Here is a 14,287-nt window from a genome sequence, read left to right on the forward strand (position 1 = left end):
ATACAAAATGTGTAACAAAGATTAACACCAGCCAAGTTAACAAGAGTGAACGGGGGGGGGGGGGGAACCAATATTTAGCAACTCTTCATTAATCTTACATAACATTACATTTTTAAAATGTTTAAAAGGGAGTCAATAGTTACCATCTTTAGAGAGAGTTATAATCATATATACTGCCACAGATTAGATCTTACTGAAAATGTTTAAAAATCATTCACTATAGTCATGACTATTTTCAAAACATCAAACACAGTATCCAGTGCGAAATTAAATATTAAAAGGCCAAATTTACAGATGTCCCCAAAGCTAGCTTCTGCAATACATCTGCAACCTTCTACAGTTGTGTGCGCATATGCAGAGTCATGCATAATTAATTCCATGGCTAATTTCAGTGCAGCATACTGATACATTAATAGCCTTTACACAGAACAGGAAAATACAGTATCCAGAATTGCATTATTTGATCCTGTTTTTTCCACTTTGGTCTGTTTTCATACTCTTATAAAATGTTAACATATCCCTATCCGCATTCAGTCACTGACCAAATGTAACAACCACCACCACCAGCATCTGAGGAAGGACCTCTTCCTACCCTTCAAAGAGGACAGTAAGGTTATTAGCTGCTTTAAGTGGCAAGAGACAGGAAGAGAAATCATGTGATGGTAGGAGATTAGAATGAGAAAATGACTGAGAAACTGTCTTACAATCACACTGGCACTGGAGCAAAGTGGAAAGGTGAATAGAGTACAAGTCCACATTCAAAACCAGTTTTACCTCTTACAACTTTCATTTCCCAAGCCACCAAAAATAAATTTTAAAAAGTCAGTCAAAATGTAACAATTTGGCTACGTCTACACTGGCAAGATTTTGTGCAAATACTTTTAACGCAAGAGTTTTTGCATTAAAGTATTTGCACAAGAGAGCGTCTATACTATCATGTGCTTTTGCGCAAGAGATGTGCTTTTGCGCAAAAGCATCCGTGCCAGTGTACACGCTCTCTTGTGCAAGAAAGCTCCGATGGCCATTTTAGCCATCGTGCTTTCTTGTGCAAGAAATTCATGTTGCCTGTCTACACTGGCCTCTTGCACAAGAACACATGGTATTTTAGTTTCAATTGTGAAAGAATATAAGTTAATTATAAAATGAGATGTCTCAAATAAAAAGATTCAATAATGATGTGTCAGCAATATTTAAAACTCCTCAAACAAATTCATATCCTGCTATTTTGAGAACAACCATTTATGCTAGAAAACAGTTCAGGTTGAACCACTCTAATCTGGAAACATCTGTGGTCCGGCATGATTTTAGTTAGCCAGATGTCCACTTATCATAGGGGCGGCCAAGTTTCCTGCAGAACCATAAAGTTTGTTTACAGTTACCAATCCTGGATCTCAATGTTCTGTGCTGTTATTTAGCTCTAATTTATCTGTCCATGTCTTCTAACAGTCCAGTAAGTAGTGGAAGTGTTGGTAATTCTGCTAGATAATATTGACCTCCCATGGATTGCCAAATTCTCTGGTTCAGGACCGCAAACCAGTCCTGAGGATGCCAGATTAGAGAGGTTCAACCTGTAATTTAATATTGCAGGAATGTAATCACATGAGCCAAGACAGCCTTTTAACAACTTATTTCAAAAGATAGCTTGTGCAAATGAATTAGGGAACTGGGCTCAGATGTGTTTTGTAAAACAAGTTAGAATACAGACAGTAGAGCAATCTTCACTGACTAATGTAAACACTGATACACAAACTACTGAAATGAAAGGGAATGCATGCCACATATAGTTTGCACAGTTACATGAAAAAGCTTCATTTGCACAAATTTGTGTGTTTTGAAGAAGGATAAAGTGAAATACTGTTTAACTAACCTGAAGGTGAGACTGCCACCTGCTGGACTGCATCTTCAAACTTTTGCCACCGCAGACCTGCACTAGGTAAAGCACTACAATATAGACTACCTTTGTAGTCCAGGCACCAAATATACTTTTCTGAGACAACCAGGCTGAGTATTCCATAGCCAGGGCCAGAATATCCCATCCAGCTTTCTGCAAACTAAAAACTGGAGAGTCAGAACAATGTCAGGTATCTTCAGATGCACAAGAAAAGTCATACATACAGCATACATACATAAAACAGCAGAAATATTTTTTAAGAATCAGAATGTAAACATGAAATTATATCAAAAGAAAAAGTGTCTTTGGTAAAACCACCTTATCACAGGCCAGCTGATCAAATACTGTGTGCTACATGTTGCAACCTGTATTCAGGAATAAATACATGATCGCTGGGATTGCAAGTCTCACCAAAAATAAATAAAACAAAACTCCACACGATCGTGGACGTTACAAGGCAGTCCAAAAATCTGCCAATATTACTCTGTTAATTGACAGACAAAGATATACTATGTATGTAAACGGCAACATCAAAATAGAGTATGCAAAAGCTTCCTAATCCTCATTAATGTTTTAATGATTATTTAACACAGGGGGAAGAGCTCTTTTGGAATACACACTTGTGAGTGAAGAGGAAGAGAATAAATTGCCTGTTCTGACCCTGGAGTCTCTCCAATATACAAAAAAAAATAAAACAAAACTCAACTCAAGACATGTTAATGGAATATTATGGATTTTACAGACTGTATTACTGACCTTGAATCCTATATAACAACTAGCTTGATAGGCTGTAAATTAGCTAAAATACTGAGGTGCATTTCAAAACATTGCAGATGATGAGGTTTTCCCCTCCAGATTCTGAAATTCACAGCCTTCTTTCAATTTTTATGAAGTATATCACTTAAGGGAAATCAACACAGCTACATTTTTATTTAGTCTTCAGAGTTATTTGGGACATCAACTTAAAAATTATCCTTCATCTGAAAGCATTTTACCTCTTGTTGATACAAGTTACATCAAAAGGTCACTGCAGCTGAGGAGACAAGACTTATCTTTTTCAGTTTGCTTACATTATGTATTTAATCACACTTTGAACCTGACCCTGCTACAAATAAATTTGGCATTAAAACTGCCATAAACATCGCTGGTTCAGAATTGGGGCTTTGATAGTAAGTTTCACTCTTTCCACTGTACTATCCATTAGTTACATTGGTTACTCTTTCTTCCACACAGCAACAATGAAGGAGAGAAAAAAAATAGAGGAAGGAAAAAACTCACTATTTTAAATATGAAAACCCAATAAGGAGTTGTAATTGATATTGTCTCTTTCAGCACCACTGCACTAACTGCTATAAAAACATGAAAAAGACATACCAGTCCCTGGCTTGTCAGCTTACAATTTAAATAGGCAAAGATTAAACAGAAATGCACTAAACCCTCAAACCTATAAGATTCTCAGCAGCTTCGATTCCCGCTGAAATTAATGAGAAAAGTATCCAACATCTTGCAGGACTGGGGCCTCAAACTCAAATGTTGGTACTACCTTAGAGCACATTTTAGTATTGTATTGCTTTTTACTGGGTTCACACCAGCATTTTCATATATAGGACAAACAATTCCTTGTGAACAGGTGTTAACAGGCACCCTTCCCTCATTACACTAAAAATAGCCTTCGATATATTATTCTGATGTCTGCAACAATAATTTGCATTGTGCATTGGATATGTATAGTTTCCTCATTTTTTTTTAACTTGTTGCTGAATCAATGAGAAAAAAAAACTTCTATAAGGAATGAAGAAAAACATTCGCAATCACTTCTACTAGAATAATGGTAAGCTTAAATATTTTTGCTATAAATAAAACACATACCTGATCTGATTTTAAGAGCATTATTTCATCTAGGTTAGTTCTGGTTATATCCTGGGAAGTAAAACTTCCCCCAATTTCTGTCACACTAGTCTCCGAAGATGAATATGGTAGTCCATGCCCATAAATATCCTCTTCATCACTGGACACAGATTTCTCCGTCATGGTATCATGTGCGTTGGTTACCCATTCAGCTGCACCAGTACTACATGTAGCTTTGATTGCATCCTCCAAGTTCCATCCAGAAACTGCAGCCTCTTGTGAGCATACATCTTCCCTTGAGAGGTCAGACTGGGGATTGGTAGGGTTTTCTGGGGCAGTATTTATTAAACAACGTGGCTGCTGCTCTTCCTCATGAGTTACATCACTTATGTCCTGTTTCAGTGACTTTTCAGTACCACATGTGGAATTAAACCCTAAAGACACTGTGTCTGTGATCTTAGTTTCTTCAAAAGCATTTTCAGTATCTTTCAGATTTATTCTAGCAAAAGTTTCATCTACTTTGCATAACTCAGGAAAATTCTCTTGTTCCTCTTGGGGTGAAAATGTATAATGGCATTCAGTATTTTCAGAAAGCAGGCTTGGATTACATTCTGTATTATCATTATCCCCCAAGTCTTCATTGAGGATTAAGAGAGGGTTGGCTGTCAGAGTAGCTGTAACAACTAGTGTATTCATTCCACTATCTCTGTTAGGAAGTTTTAGTAATTCAGTTGTTCCTCCGTTTTGTTCATGCATTAACACAGCAACAGATTCGGGGGACTGAAGCACACTGAATGAATCTGAGCCATTATCTTCCTGCAAGACAGCATGTGACTCCACACTGTACTGACTTTCTTGATCTGGAGAGCCTGTGCTCAAGCAATCTATACTATAGCTCATTAGGCTAGAAGTCACAGACAACGAATCTGCATTTAAAGAATGTACACTGTCACCAGAAAACTGACGCTCATAACTTGGTGTACCTTCCAAACAGCTGTGGCTTTTCCTGGTCATATTTTCTGATCTCAGAGAAGAAAAGAAATATTCTTATTAATAAAACCTTTCCAAGTTCAATTAAAATAAAAGATTGCAAATATTTCTACTATGAGCAAATGGGAAACTTGTACTTTAGAAACTGGAATTAGTCCAAATTTTGACATACACTAAGAATTCTGTCACTTTGATGACATAATGACACAGTGAGAATGCAGGAACATTGTACTCATATATCAACAACTTGATAAAGGTTTTAAAAGAATGTCAATGTAATCTCACAAGGCAAGAATTCAAAAACTGCAATACCAATTTATTATAGGAAATAGAGTTGCCTTTATAATTGGGGATGTGAAAAGTTAACCCTATTAAGTGTAATGCTTACTGGCTCCGGTTAACTGATGGAGACTGGAGCAGCTCCCCACCTGCAGTGAGCAAGGGGCCGTTCCAACCCTGCGGGGCTCTGTCCATGGAAGCCCCAGGTGCATTGCAAGCAAAGGGCTGCCCCAGGTATCTGAAATAGCCCCAGTCCAGAGTGGGACTAGGGAGGAGTGGAGGGCTGCAGGCAGGGGGGTTTTCCCTGGCTGGGTTGGAGCATCCCCTGCCTGCGATGGGGGGGATGCTCCCACTCTGCTGGGGGTGAGGGAGCACTCCAGCCCAGCTGGGTGGGAGTACCCCCCCCCAATTGGTTAACTAGTTAAACTTCACATTTAACCAGTTAGCCAATTAAGTGGAATTTTTACAGCTCTAATTATAATCTAAAGTACATTAAAAATGTTTCTCTGGCAAAGAAGTGTTGCTTATGGATGCTAAAAGTATGAATGTAAAAACAGTCAAATATTGGTTACTCTTAAAAGAAAAGATTAAACAATGTAAAACAGAAGTGAAGCTATTAGCATTAACCTTTTTTATATTCATGATTTTGTTCTGTCTTGCATGATGTTACAAATAAGAAAAAGCCAAAATTTAAAAGCAGAATAAAAATAAAGAGCAAGTAGGTCTGCAGAGAGAAAAATGATACCCTGTTGTAGAGACACAAGTTCATTACTTTCATAATGGGCTTTCATCCTCAAATGAAAGGGCAAGACTACAGATCAATTACTGTTAGGTGACAAGTAATGGTTACGGAAAGACACACCATCATAAACATGAGGCTTGTCTTTAAAACCACACAAAACTTACATTTTTAGTGAAATAGATACCAAGAGAGAGACTCATTCTAAAAAGTGGCAGTTAGAGAATGCTTATTTTTACCTGGTCTTTTCTTTTTCTTCTTTTTCACTTTGATGGGCTTTATAATGAGTTCCTGATCAAAGTCTTCACAGCTGATTATGCTGAACCGTTGTGAAGATGGTTGACTCTCTCTACACACTTCAGACAATGGTTGGTCTCCACTTGTCAGGAGACTAGAGCCACTATCCACAGAATTTACTGAACTGCTCCTGCTTCTTGGTTCACTGGCTACTGAACAGGCTCTTTTTCTTGTTTCACTGCGCAAGTCCCCCACTTTATCAAGACTTTTCTCCAATACCAGTGATGTTTCCAAATCATCTTTCACTAAAGAAGAAGAGTCATTTTTGTCACCAATAATTCTCAGGAAAGGAACCATTTTTATTTTTTGTTGCATTTCCACTGAAGGACCAGGAAATACAGATACAACTACAGATATTGGGCTCTGCAAGTTGGGACTCAAGTCTGGGAATGGACTCGACAATTTTGAATTTGCATCTGAAACGGATAACAAAAAGAGTAACAGCCCATGAAAGCTCATACCGCCATCTACATGTTTTGTTAGTCTTTAAGGTGCTACTAGACTATTCGTTGTTTTTTAAGTTTTTCCTGTTACAAACTAACACGGCTACCCCTCTGAAGCTTTTAAACACCAAGACATTACCTAATCAGAAGTATAGCTCTTGCAGAGCATTGTAAGAAAAGTAAGGTTTTATTCCTATTTCCCAGAAGGTATTCTGTCTAAGGCAGCAACATTTATATCAATGCTGTCCAGCTATCTTATGTAAAAAGAGTTACCTACCTTTCGCAATAGTTATTCTTCAACATGAGTTGCTCATGTCCCTTCCATTTAGGTGTGCATGCACCATATATACGATTGTCAGAAGGTTTTTTCCCCTCAGCAGTACCCATCAGGCTGGCAGGGAGCCCTATGTAGTGGCGTCTCCATGGCAGCCATAGGCCCTGCTGGCCCTCCATTCCCTCAGTTCCTTCATGCTGGAACTCTGACAAAAGGGAGGTGGAATAGACATGAGCAACACATCTCAAAGAACAACAGTTATGAAAAGTAGCTAATGGTTTTTTCTTCAAGTAATTGCTCATGTCCATTCCATTTAGGTGGACTGCAAGCTGTGCTAGAGGAGGTGGGGTCGGAGACTAACTGGAAATGGACTGCAACACAGTTCTACTGAAAGCTTTGTCATCCCAAGCCTGCTGGGAAATGGCATAGTGGTTGGTGAAGGTTGTATGGAAGACCAGGTAGCCACCCTGAGTAAATCCAGGATGGGTATCTGAGCCACAAAGGCCACCATAAAGACCTGTGCCCCAGTGGAGTAGGCAATGAGTGCTTGTGGTGGCACTTTAGCAAAGTCATAATAGTCCTAATGTAGGCCATAATCCATGAAGATACAGGTCCCAGGAAGGAAGAGGTTGCCGTACCTGTGGGTACAACCTATCTAGGCCCATCAGAAAGCAACATACTGTTGGGTAGGCAAAAACTGACTTGCCTTGAGTACCTGTGTAAAAAGCAGAAATAGCTGCCAGGTGGACTCGGACAGAGGAGCTGTGTCTAGACTACATGCCTCTGTCGGCAGAGGCATGTAGATTAGACACATAGGCAAAGGCAAATGAAGCCGCGATTTAAATGATCGCGGCTTCATTTACATTTACATGGCTGCCGCGCTGAGCCGACAAACAGCTGATCAGCTGTTTGTCGGCTCGCGCGCTAGTCTGGACGTTCCCCCTGTCGACATCAAAGCCCTTTGTCGGCAGCCCCGGTAAACCTCATTCCACGAGGAATAACGGGGCTGCCGACAAAGGGCTTTGATGTCGACAGGGGGAACGTCCAGACTAGCGCACGAGCCGACAAACAGCTGATCAGCTGTTTGTCGGCTCAGCGCGGCAGCCATGTAAATGTAAATGAAGCCGCGATCATTTAAATCGCGGCTTCATTTGCCTTTGCCAAAACAACAAATCTACATGGCTCTGTCGACGGAGCCATGTAGTCTAGACGTACCCAGGATATAAATAAACCCTGTTACCTGAAAGCCAATAAGTAGTCTAATATGACCAGAGCCGCCATTGGGGCTATACCCTTCTGGAGACACCAAATCAAAAACTATTTCCACCTGGCCATGTAAGTGGCCCTAGTAGAGAATTCTCTACTGCCCAACACCATCTCCTGCACTGACTCCAAACACTGCTGCTCCACCTTTGTTAACCATGGAGCTTCCAGGCCATTAGATGGAGAAATTGCAGGTCAGGATGACAAAGACCATGATCCTGGGTAATTAAGTCTGGGAACATGGGAAGAGCTATAGGATCTGCCACTGAGAGTTTCATGAGAGTGGTGAACCAATGCTGGCAGCATCTGGCTGATGCTGCCAAGATCAGAGAAGTTCTGTATTGCTGCACCCTGAGGAGAACTCTGTGTATGAGAGGAAGGAAGGAAAGGTGTACATCAGGTGGGACATCCAGGGTACCTGAAAGGCATTCTCTAGAGAACCTGGACTGTGGTTCAGATAAGAGAAAAATTGCTGGCATTTTCTATAACTCTTTGTTGCAAATAAATCTAGGTGGAGATACCCCCACTTGTGGAAAATGAATAGGGCTACATCTGCCCCAAGGGATCACTCGTGCATGTACAAGACTTGTCTGAGCCAGTCTGCCAACACATTCTGAATTCCTGGAAGGTACATGGCTTCCAACTGGATGGAATGTTGGATACAAAGCTCCAACAGACAGAGGGCTTCCTGACAGGGGCACAGAATGAGCATCACTCTGTTTATATAAAACATTGCTGCTGTGTTATCCATCAGGATTGAAATGCACTTGCCTCATAAGTGGGTTAGGAACATCTGACATGTGAGACATAATACCACCTTTAGCTCCCTGATGTTTATGTGCAGCGATAATTCCCCTGAGACCACATATCTTGAAACCTCAGTCTCTGATGTTTGCTCCCCAGGCCATTTAAGAAGTGGCCATCACCACCTGATTCGAAGGGTACAATCTGGCAAATGGTATTCCATTGCACACTACTCCCTCCTGCAGCTACCGGGTCAGGGAGTGCATGACCTCAGGAGAAATCATGACCACCATGCAGCAGGCCCTGAATCTTATTTTAGATTTCAGTCAGGATAGCCGATACCTGAAGCCACGAATTTGTACATGATTACGCTAGTAGCCATAGTACGCCCAGCAGAATTGTCCGAGTCCTGCAGGGCTGTGCAAGAAACAACCTCTCCCTTATCCACCACCCTGAACTCTTGCCTGGCTGGCATCAGACGAGACAAAAAGAGTTCCTTAAAATTTACCCAAGGCCTCCCAAGAGTTATAGGCATACCTACTGAACATTGTTTGCCGATTCACAATGCGGAGCTGAAGATCGCCAGTAGCATATACCTTGCAGCCTAGTAGATCTAGCCTCGTGGGATCCTTGGCTTTTGGGGCTGGTCCCGTGTGCCCCGACTCTCCCTGTGGTTAGTGGCTTACATCACTAGAGTACCTGGGGGAGGATGCATAAACAGGTGCTCATGGTTTCTCTGACAGACGAAGTACCAGTGCTCTATCCCTTTTGCAGTTGGGGGAATAGATAGATGCTGGGGTCTTCCATAGCACCTTAGTGGTATTTGACACTGTCTTGATGAGTGAGGGAGCCACTTTAGATGCTCCATCTTTTTCAGGAGCTCTTGATGGGGCCCTTGTGTCCATGGCTGGTAAAAAGGGTAATGTGCCCACCACTGCCTCATCTGGGGAGGACGAGGAAAATTTCCTAAGAGGAGCATGCTCCTCATTGTCCTGTACACACCCCATATCCTCCTGAGCAGGCTGAGGCTTGTGAATTTTCAGAAGTCTCACCTCAAGGGAAGGCCTGGGGGTGTCCTTTTGGAGGCTATGCTTGGAATCTGACCTAGGCGGTCCTGGAAGAGGCATGGCAGATGGGGCACCATGTGCAGCTGAGTAGACCAACACTGCTCTGAGTGTTGATGGCCCCTTTGCCTGATATGTCCAAAAATTCAGAAAGACCACTACACTGGGGGGCTGCCATTGAGGTAGCCAGATGGCTTGCGGAGGCTGAGGAGATGTGCTCAGGTGCCAGAAACAATGCCAGGATCACTGTTTGGAGCGCAACAGGTGCCCCATTGTGCAAGAGGTGACAATTCTGCCTCCAACTTTGAGGAATATTCAGAGGCTGAGCAAGGTGGTGCCAAAGAGGTGAGTGTTGGTGATTGCTGCTGCAACTTCAGTGTTGATTTGTCCCAGTGCTGAACCATCGGCATGGATGGCATCTGAGTCATTGACAGTGGCAGTACTGGAGGCACCAATGGGGTCAGCGCAAAGATGGGTGGTGGTAGCCAGAACTGGGGTCTCAATGCAGCAGGGTTGGTTAGTACTGAGGAAGCAGAGGCACAAGAGAATCTCCTCAGTGTCCCGACTTCCATGCCGTCTTCAGGGATCTCGGCATCTCAATGAGGTCCCTGGCCGCCTCAAAAGTTTCTGGGGTAGAAGACTGGTCAAAGCCATCTCTAACTGACTCATCCGTCTCAGAGGAGTCAATTTGCAGTGGACTCACCTGTGGCCTCAAGGCTGCAGGAGTGACCACCGGTGCCAGCAAATGAGCTGATTGGGGGTACATCTACAAAGCAACATTATTTCAAAATAAACTACCGGTAGCATTATTTTGAAATAATTTAGACTGCATCTACACAACAGGCAGTTATTTTGAAATAATGTCAAAATACTGTCAAGCTGGAGGACTTTTTACTCCAACTCCTGTAACCCTCATTCTACAAGGAGTAAAGGAAGTTGGAGGAAGAGTGCTCTATTTTGAAATAAGTGCTGCGTAGAGACTCCCAATTATTTCGAAATAAGCTATGCAATTAATGTAGCTCAATTTGCATAGCTTATTTTGAGTTAAGCCCTGCTGTGTAGACACGCCCTTAGAGTGCCCATCCTGGGGATGCCAACCAGGCCAGGCCCCTGGAAGGAGATAGGGCCCTCTCAGGCCTTCTCTTGTTGGGCACCAGGGACTGTAAGCAGTGCCATGCAGACTTGTTTGGTCTCGACACCGGGGATGGTCTTCTCGGTGCCAAAAGTTGCCGCACTGAAGCAGCTGCTGACTCAGAGGCTGACTGCGGCTGAAGAGCTGCCTCCCATCAAGTGAAGTTTGAGCCACATATCCCTTTCCTTTTTGGTGCATGGCTTGAATTCCTGGCAGATTTTATACCTACTGGTGACCCTCTATCAGACACTTTGGGCATGAGTGGAAAACCAGAACTATTACTATACACCAGAACTATTACTATAACTATATAGATATAACAATTTACAGAAGAACCACTAAGGGAGCCCAGGAGGAGAGCAGTCCAACCACTGTCATGGGCAGTAAGAAGAAACTGAGGGAGTGGAGAGCCAGCAGGGATATATATGTGCTGCAATGGGGGTGCCACTCCAGTGGTACCTATCGAGTTGGCAGGCAGCCAACTGAGGGAAAAAGCCTTCCGACAGGTTGCATGCATGCCTAAATGGAATGGGCATGAACAATCACTCAAAGAAGAACTGATTTATACTGAAACAATGTTATTTTAGCTATAGCTCAATTCATGCTCCAATGTATGCACAAAGCTTCCATTAATGTAGGCCAGAGTTATGCCTGCACATTAAAGAGACCTAGTCCTTCAGGATTAAGGGCCTCTGTGCACTGCTGAGAGAGATTCCTACACCCTCAATTCCCATTGTCTCCAACTGAGGCATTTAGCATCTTGCAAGACGAGGCCCCTCACTTTAATCCCCCAGTTAAACTATTGTAGTAAAAAATAAACACACGTTCCAAGAAGATTTCTTTCCAACAGCACAAAGAATTAGAGGCTGCATATATGTCAACACCTCTAGTTTTACAAGCAAGAAAATTTTAAGAATTTAATTTTCATGATTTTTTTTTTTTTACACTACTACCTAAATTCCCTGTAAACTGCGTGGCTGTCTAGTTAGTGCTACGCAAGCGCTCAAGGCATCCACCACATCCTCAACCTAGCCACTAGCTTGGCGGCCAGAGGAAGAGATGGTCGGAACCAGGTACCTCTTCCCATGTTGTGACCCAGACACATAAACTCCTAACCTCTCCCACTGTGGCTGGAATGGCTTGGCTCTGGAGACCCCCTGGCCTAGAGTCACTCTGCCATGACCTGGCCCCCAAGCCTTCCTCCTCACACTCCTGCACCCCATCTCTCTCCCATCTTAGAGCCTGCACCCCCTCCAGACAAAGCCCTTGCACCCTAACCCTTTGTCTTACCCAGCTTTAAGCCCCTCATCCCCAGCTCCACCCCAGACATAGTCTTTGCACCTCAACCCTCTGTCCCAGACCTGAGCGTCTCATCTCCAGCCCCACCTCAGAACACACACCCCCAAGACTGAGCCCTCACACTCCTGCACTCCAAACCTCTGTCCTAGGCCTGAGTCCTTTCCCACACTCAGAACCACCTGGCTCCACCCCCCCACCACATGAATTTTGTTACGTGCTCCAATATGAAAGTGATGTGTCAAAATTCATTCTGCTCTGGGGTGAGAAAAATTAGAAGGAATACTGATTACTACTGTATCCAGAACATTTAAATAAGTCACAAGAAGCCTGTGGGTGAAGCATTGCTTGAACAACAAAGCTATTCTTGCACATTTATGCATTAACATAAAAGAGAATGAGACTCTAGAATTTGCAGAGACTGTTGTATGTTTTACTTAGTAATCGTTTGTTTTTATTGTAGTAAATATTAAAAATCCCACAGATATAAATGGCATTAAGCATCCCAAATGATATAACTACAAGTAATGCATGAGAGCATATTTGTATCAGGGTATGTCTACACTTGCACCCTCTTTCGAGAGAGGGATGCAAATGAAGACATTTGAAATTGCAAATGAAGCCGGGATTTAAGCCCTTCTCCCGAAATAACTGGTAAACCTCATTGTATGAGGAATAACGGTTATTTCGAGAGACGGGTTTTCTCTCGAAATAACCACGTCTTAACAGCGTCTGTTATTTCGAAATAGCACCATAACGCGAATGTGCAAATGAAGCGTGGGATATTTAAATCCCAGCTTCATTTGCAATTTCGAATGTCTTCATTTGTATTCCTCTCTCAAAAGATGGTGCAAGTGTAGACATACCCTCTGTTTGTAAACTCATTTGATATTTTAAAGTTATTCAAGTGCATATTCCTTTCTATTTTTATCCATGTTTTTTCATACTGCCTTTTTCCATTACAGAAATAGCACCAGTAAGATGAACAAGTTTGTTTTAACTCTGTAAGACCTTTGACTGACACTTAATTTCATCCAGGACTTATGATCCCTTCCCATTCTTATGACCACTTTTATGAGCACAAAGCATGGAACTATCATTATTCAACATGCCTACAAGAAGAAATTAGCCAACTGTCATTGAAACATTACCTAAGGAAGGGATGATGCACAGTTAGAATGTGCAGCTGCAGCAATCACAACCTGGATATAAGCAAAGAAGCAAAGAACTATAATCTATTCCAGCTACAAAAAGCAAATACTTGGCTCGGTGGAGAATCTAGGCCTCTTATAACCTAAAGAAACAGGAAAACAATGCTACAGAAATTGCTAGAGGGAGTTTCTTTAAACGAACAGTATAGGAACACCTTCAATGCACCTTTTTTTTTAAAAAAAAGGTACAATTTTAAGTAGGCAAATCTATACACACCTATTGATACAAGTCCTTCAGGTCTGTTTGAAATTCTTATTATGTCTCTATCTCCCTTTAAGAGAAAAATCTCATTTTCGGTACAGGACACAGACACAATATCACCAGAGCCTTCCAAGCCACCTATCACAGCCTGTTGGGGAAAAAAATGTAAAGAGCATTAATTAAAATGCTTTAGGTAAGTCTATAGCTATACAATCAGAAAAAGGAGGAGACAGCTCTCGAAAGAAAGGAAAGGAAAGGATTATGGAAAAAAGAAAAACAGAAGAACAGATGTCCCCCATACAATGCTCAGTGAATGAGCAACATATAAAGAGGAATTGTGATACAGACTCCCAATAGTTTAAAAAAAGGATGATAAATATGAACATAGAACCCTGTCCTTAAAGCATCTAAATAAGTGATTGATTTTCAATTGTGCTGAGCACCAGCAAACAAGAGTTCACAATGAGATGTATGGAGACTCCAAAAGCTCAAAGTATTGGGGGAAAAAATGGAAACGTGACATACAACTATCAGACACTATCATAATTTTACCCATTTTGTGGATCTGGCTCTCTTACCATCTGTTGGTTCATTCTTTCCAGTCCAAAGAGGTT

General features: G+C 42.0%; 1 protein-coding gene across 7 annotated transcripts in view; it reads right to left on the reverse strand.

Moving 5' to 3' along the window:
• Window positions 1–14,287, reverse strand: part of TECPR2 (tectonin beta-propeller repeat containing 2) — an 87,756-nt gene that overhangs the window by 54,269 nt on the left and 19,200 nt on the right. For all 7 annotated transcript variants that reach the window (XR_012903291.1, XR_012903292.1, XM_075926541.1 and 4 more), the window contains exons 7-10: window positions 13,689–13,821; window positions 5,987–6,289; window positions 3,761–4,758; window positions 1,868–2,051 (exon numbers count right to left, since the gene is read on the reverse strand). Coding sequence is in view for 5 of the 7 variants with exons in the window: in XM_075926541.1 (XP_075782656.1) it covers window positions 1,868–2,051; window positions 3,761–4,758; window positions 5,987–6,289; window positions 13,689–13,821 (1,618 nt within the window). In the remaining 2 variants the exon portion in view is untranslated. The remainder of the gene's footprint in view (window positions 1–1,867; window positions 2,052–3,760; window positions 4,759–5,986; window positions 6,290–13,688; window positions 13,822–14,287) is intronic.

The sequence above is a fragment of the Pelodiscus sinensis genome, chromosome 4 (genome assembly GCF_049634645.1).
Source record: "Pelodiscus sinensis isolate JC-2024 chromosome 4, ASM4963464v1, whole genome shotgun sequence".
In the NCBI taxonomy this organism is placed as follows: Eukaryota; Metazoa; Chordata; order Testudines; family Trionychidae; genus Pelodiscus; species Pelodiscus sinensis.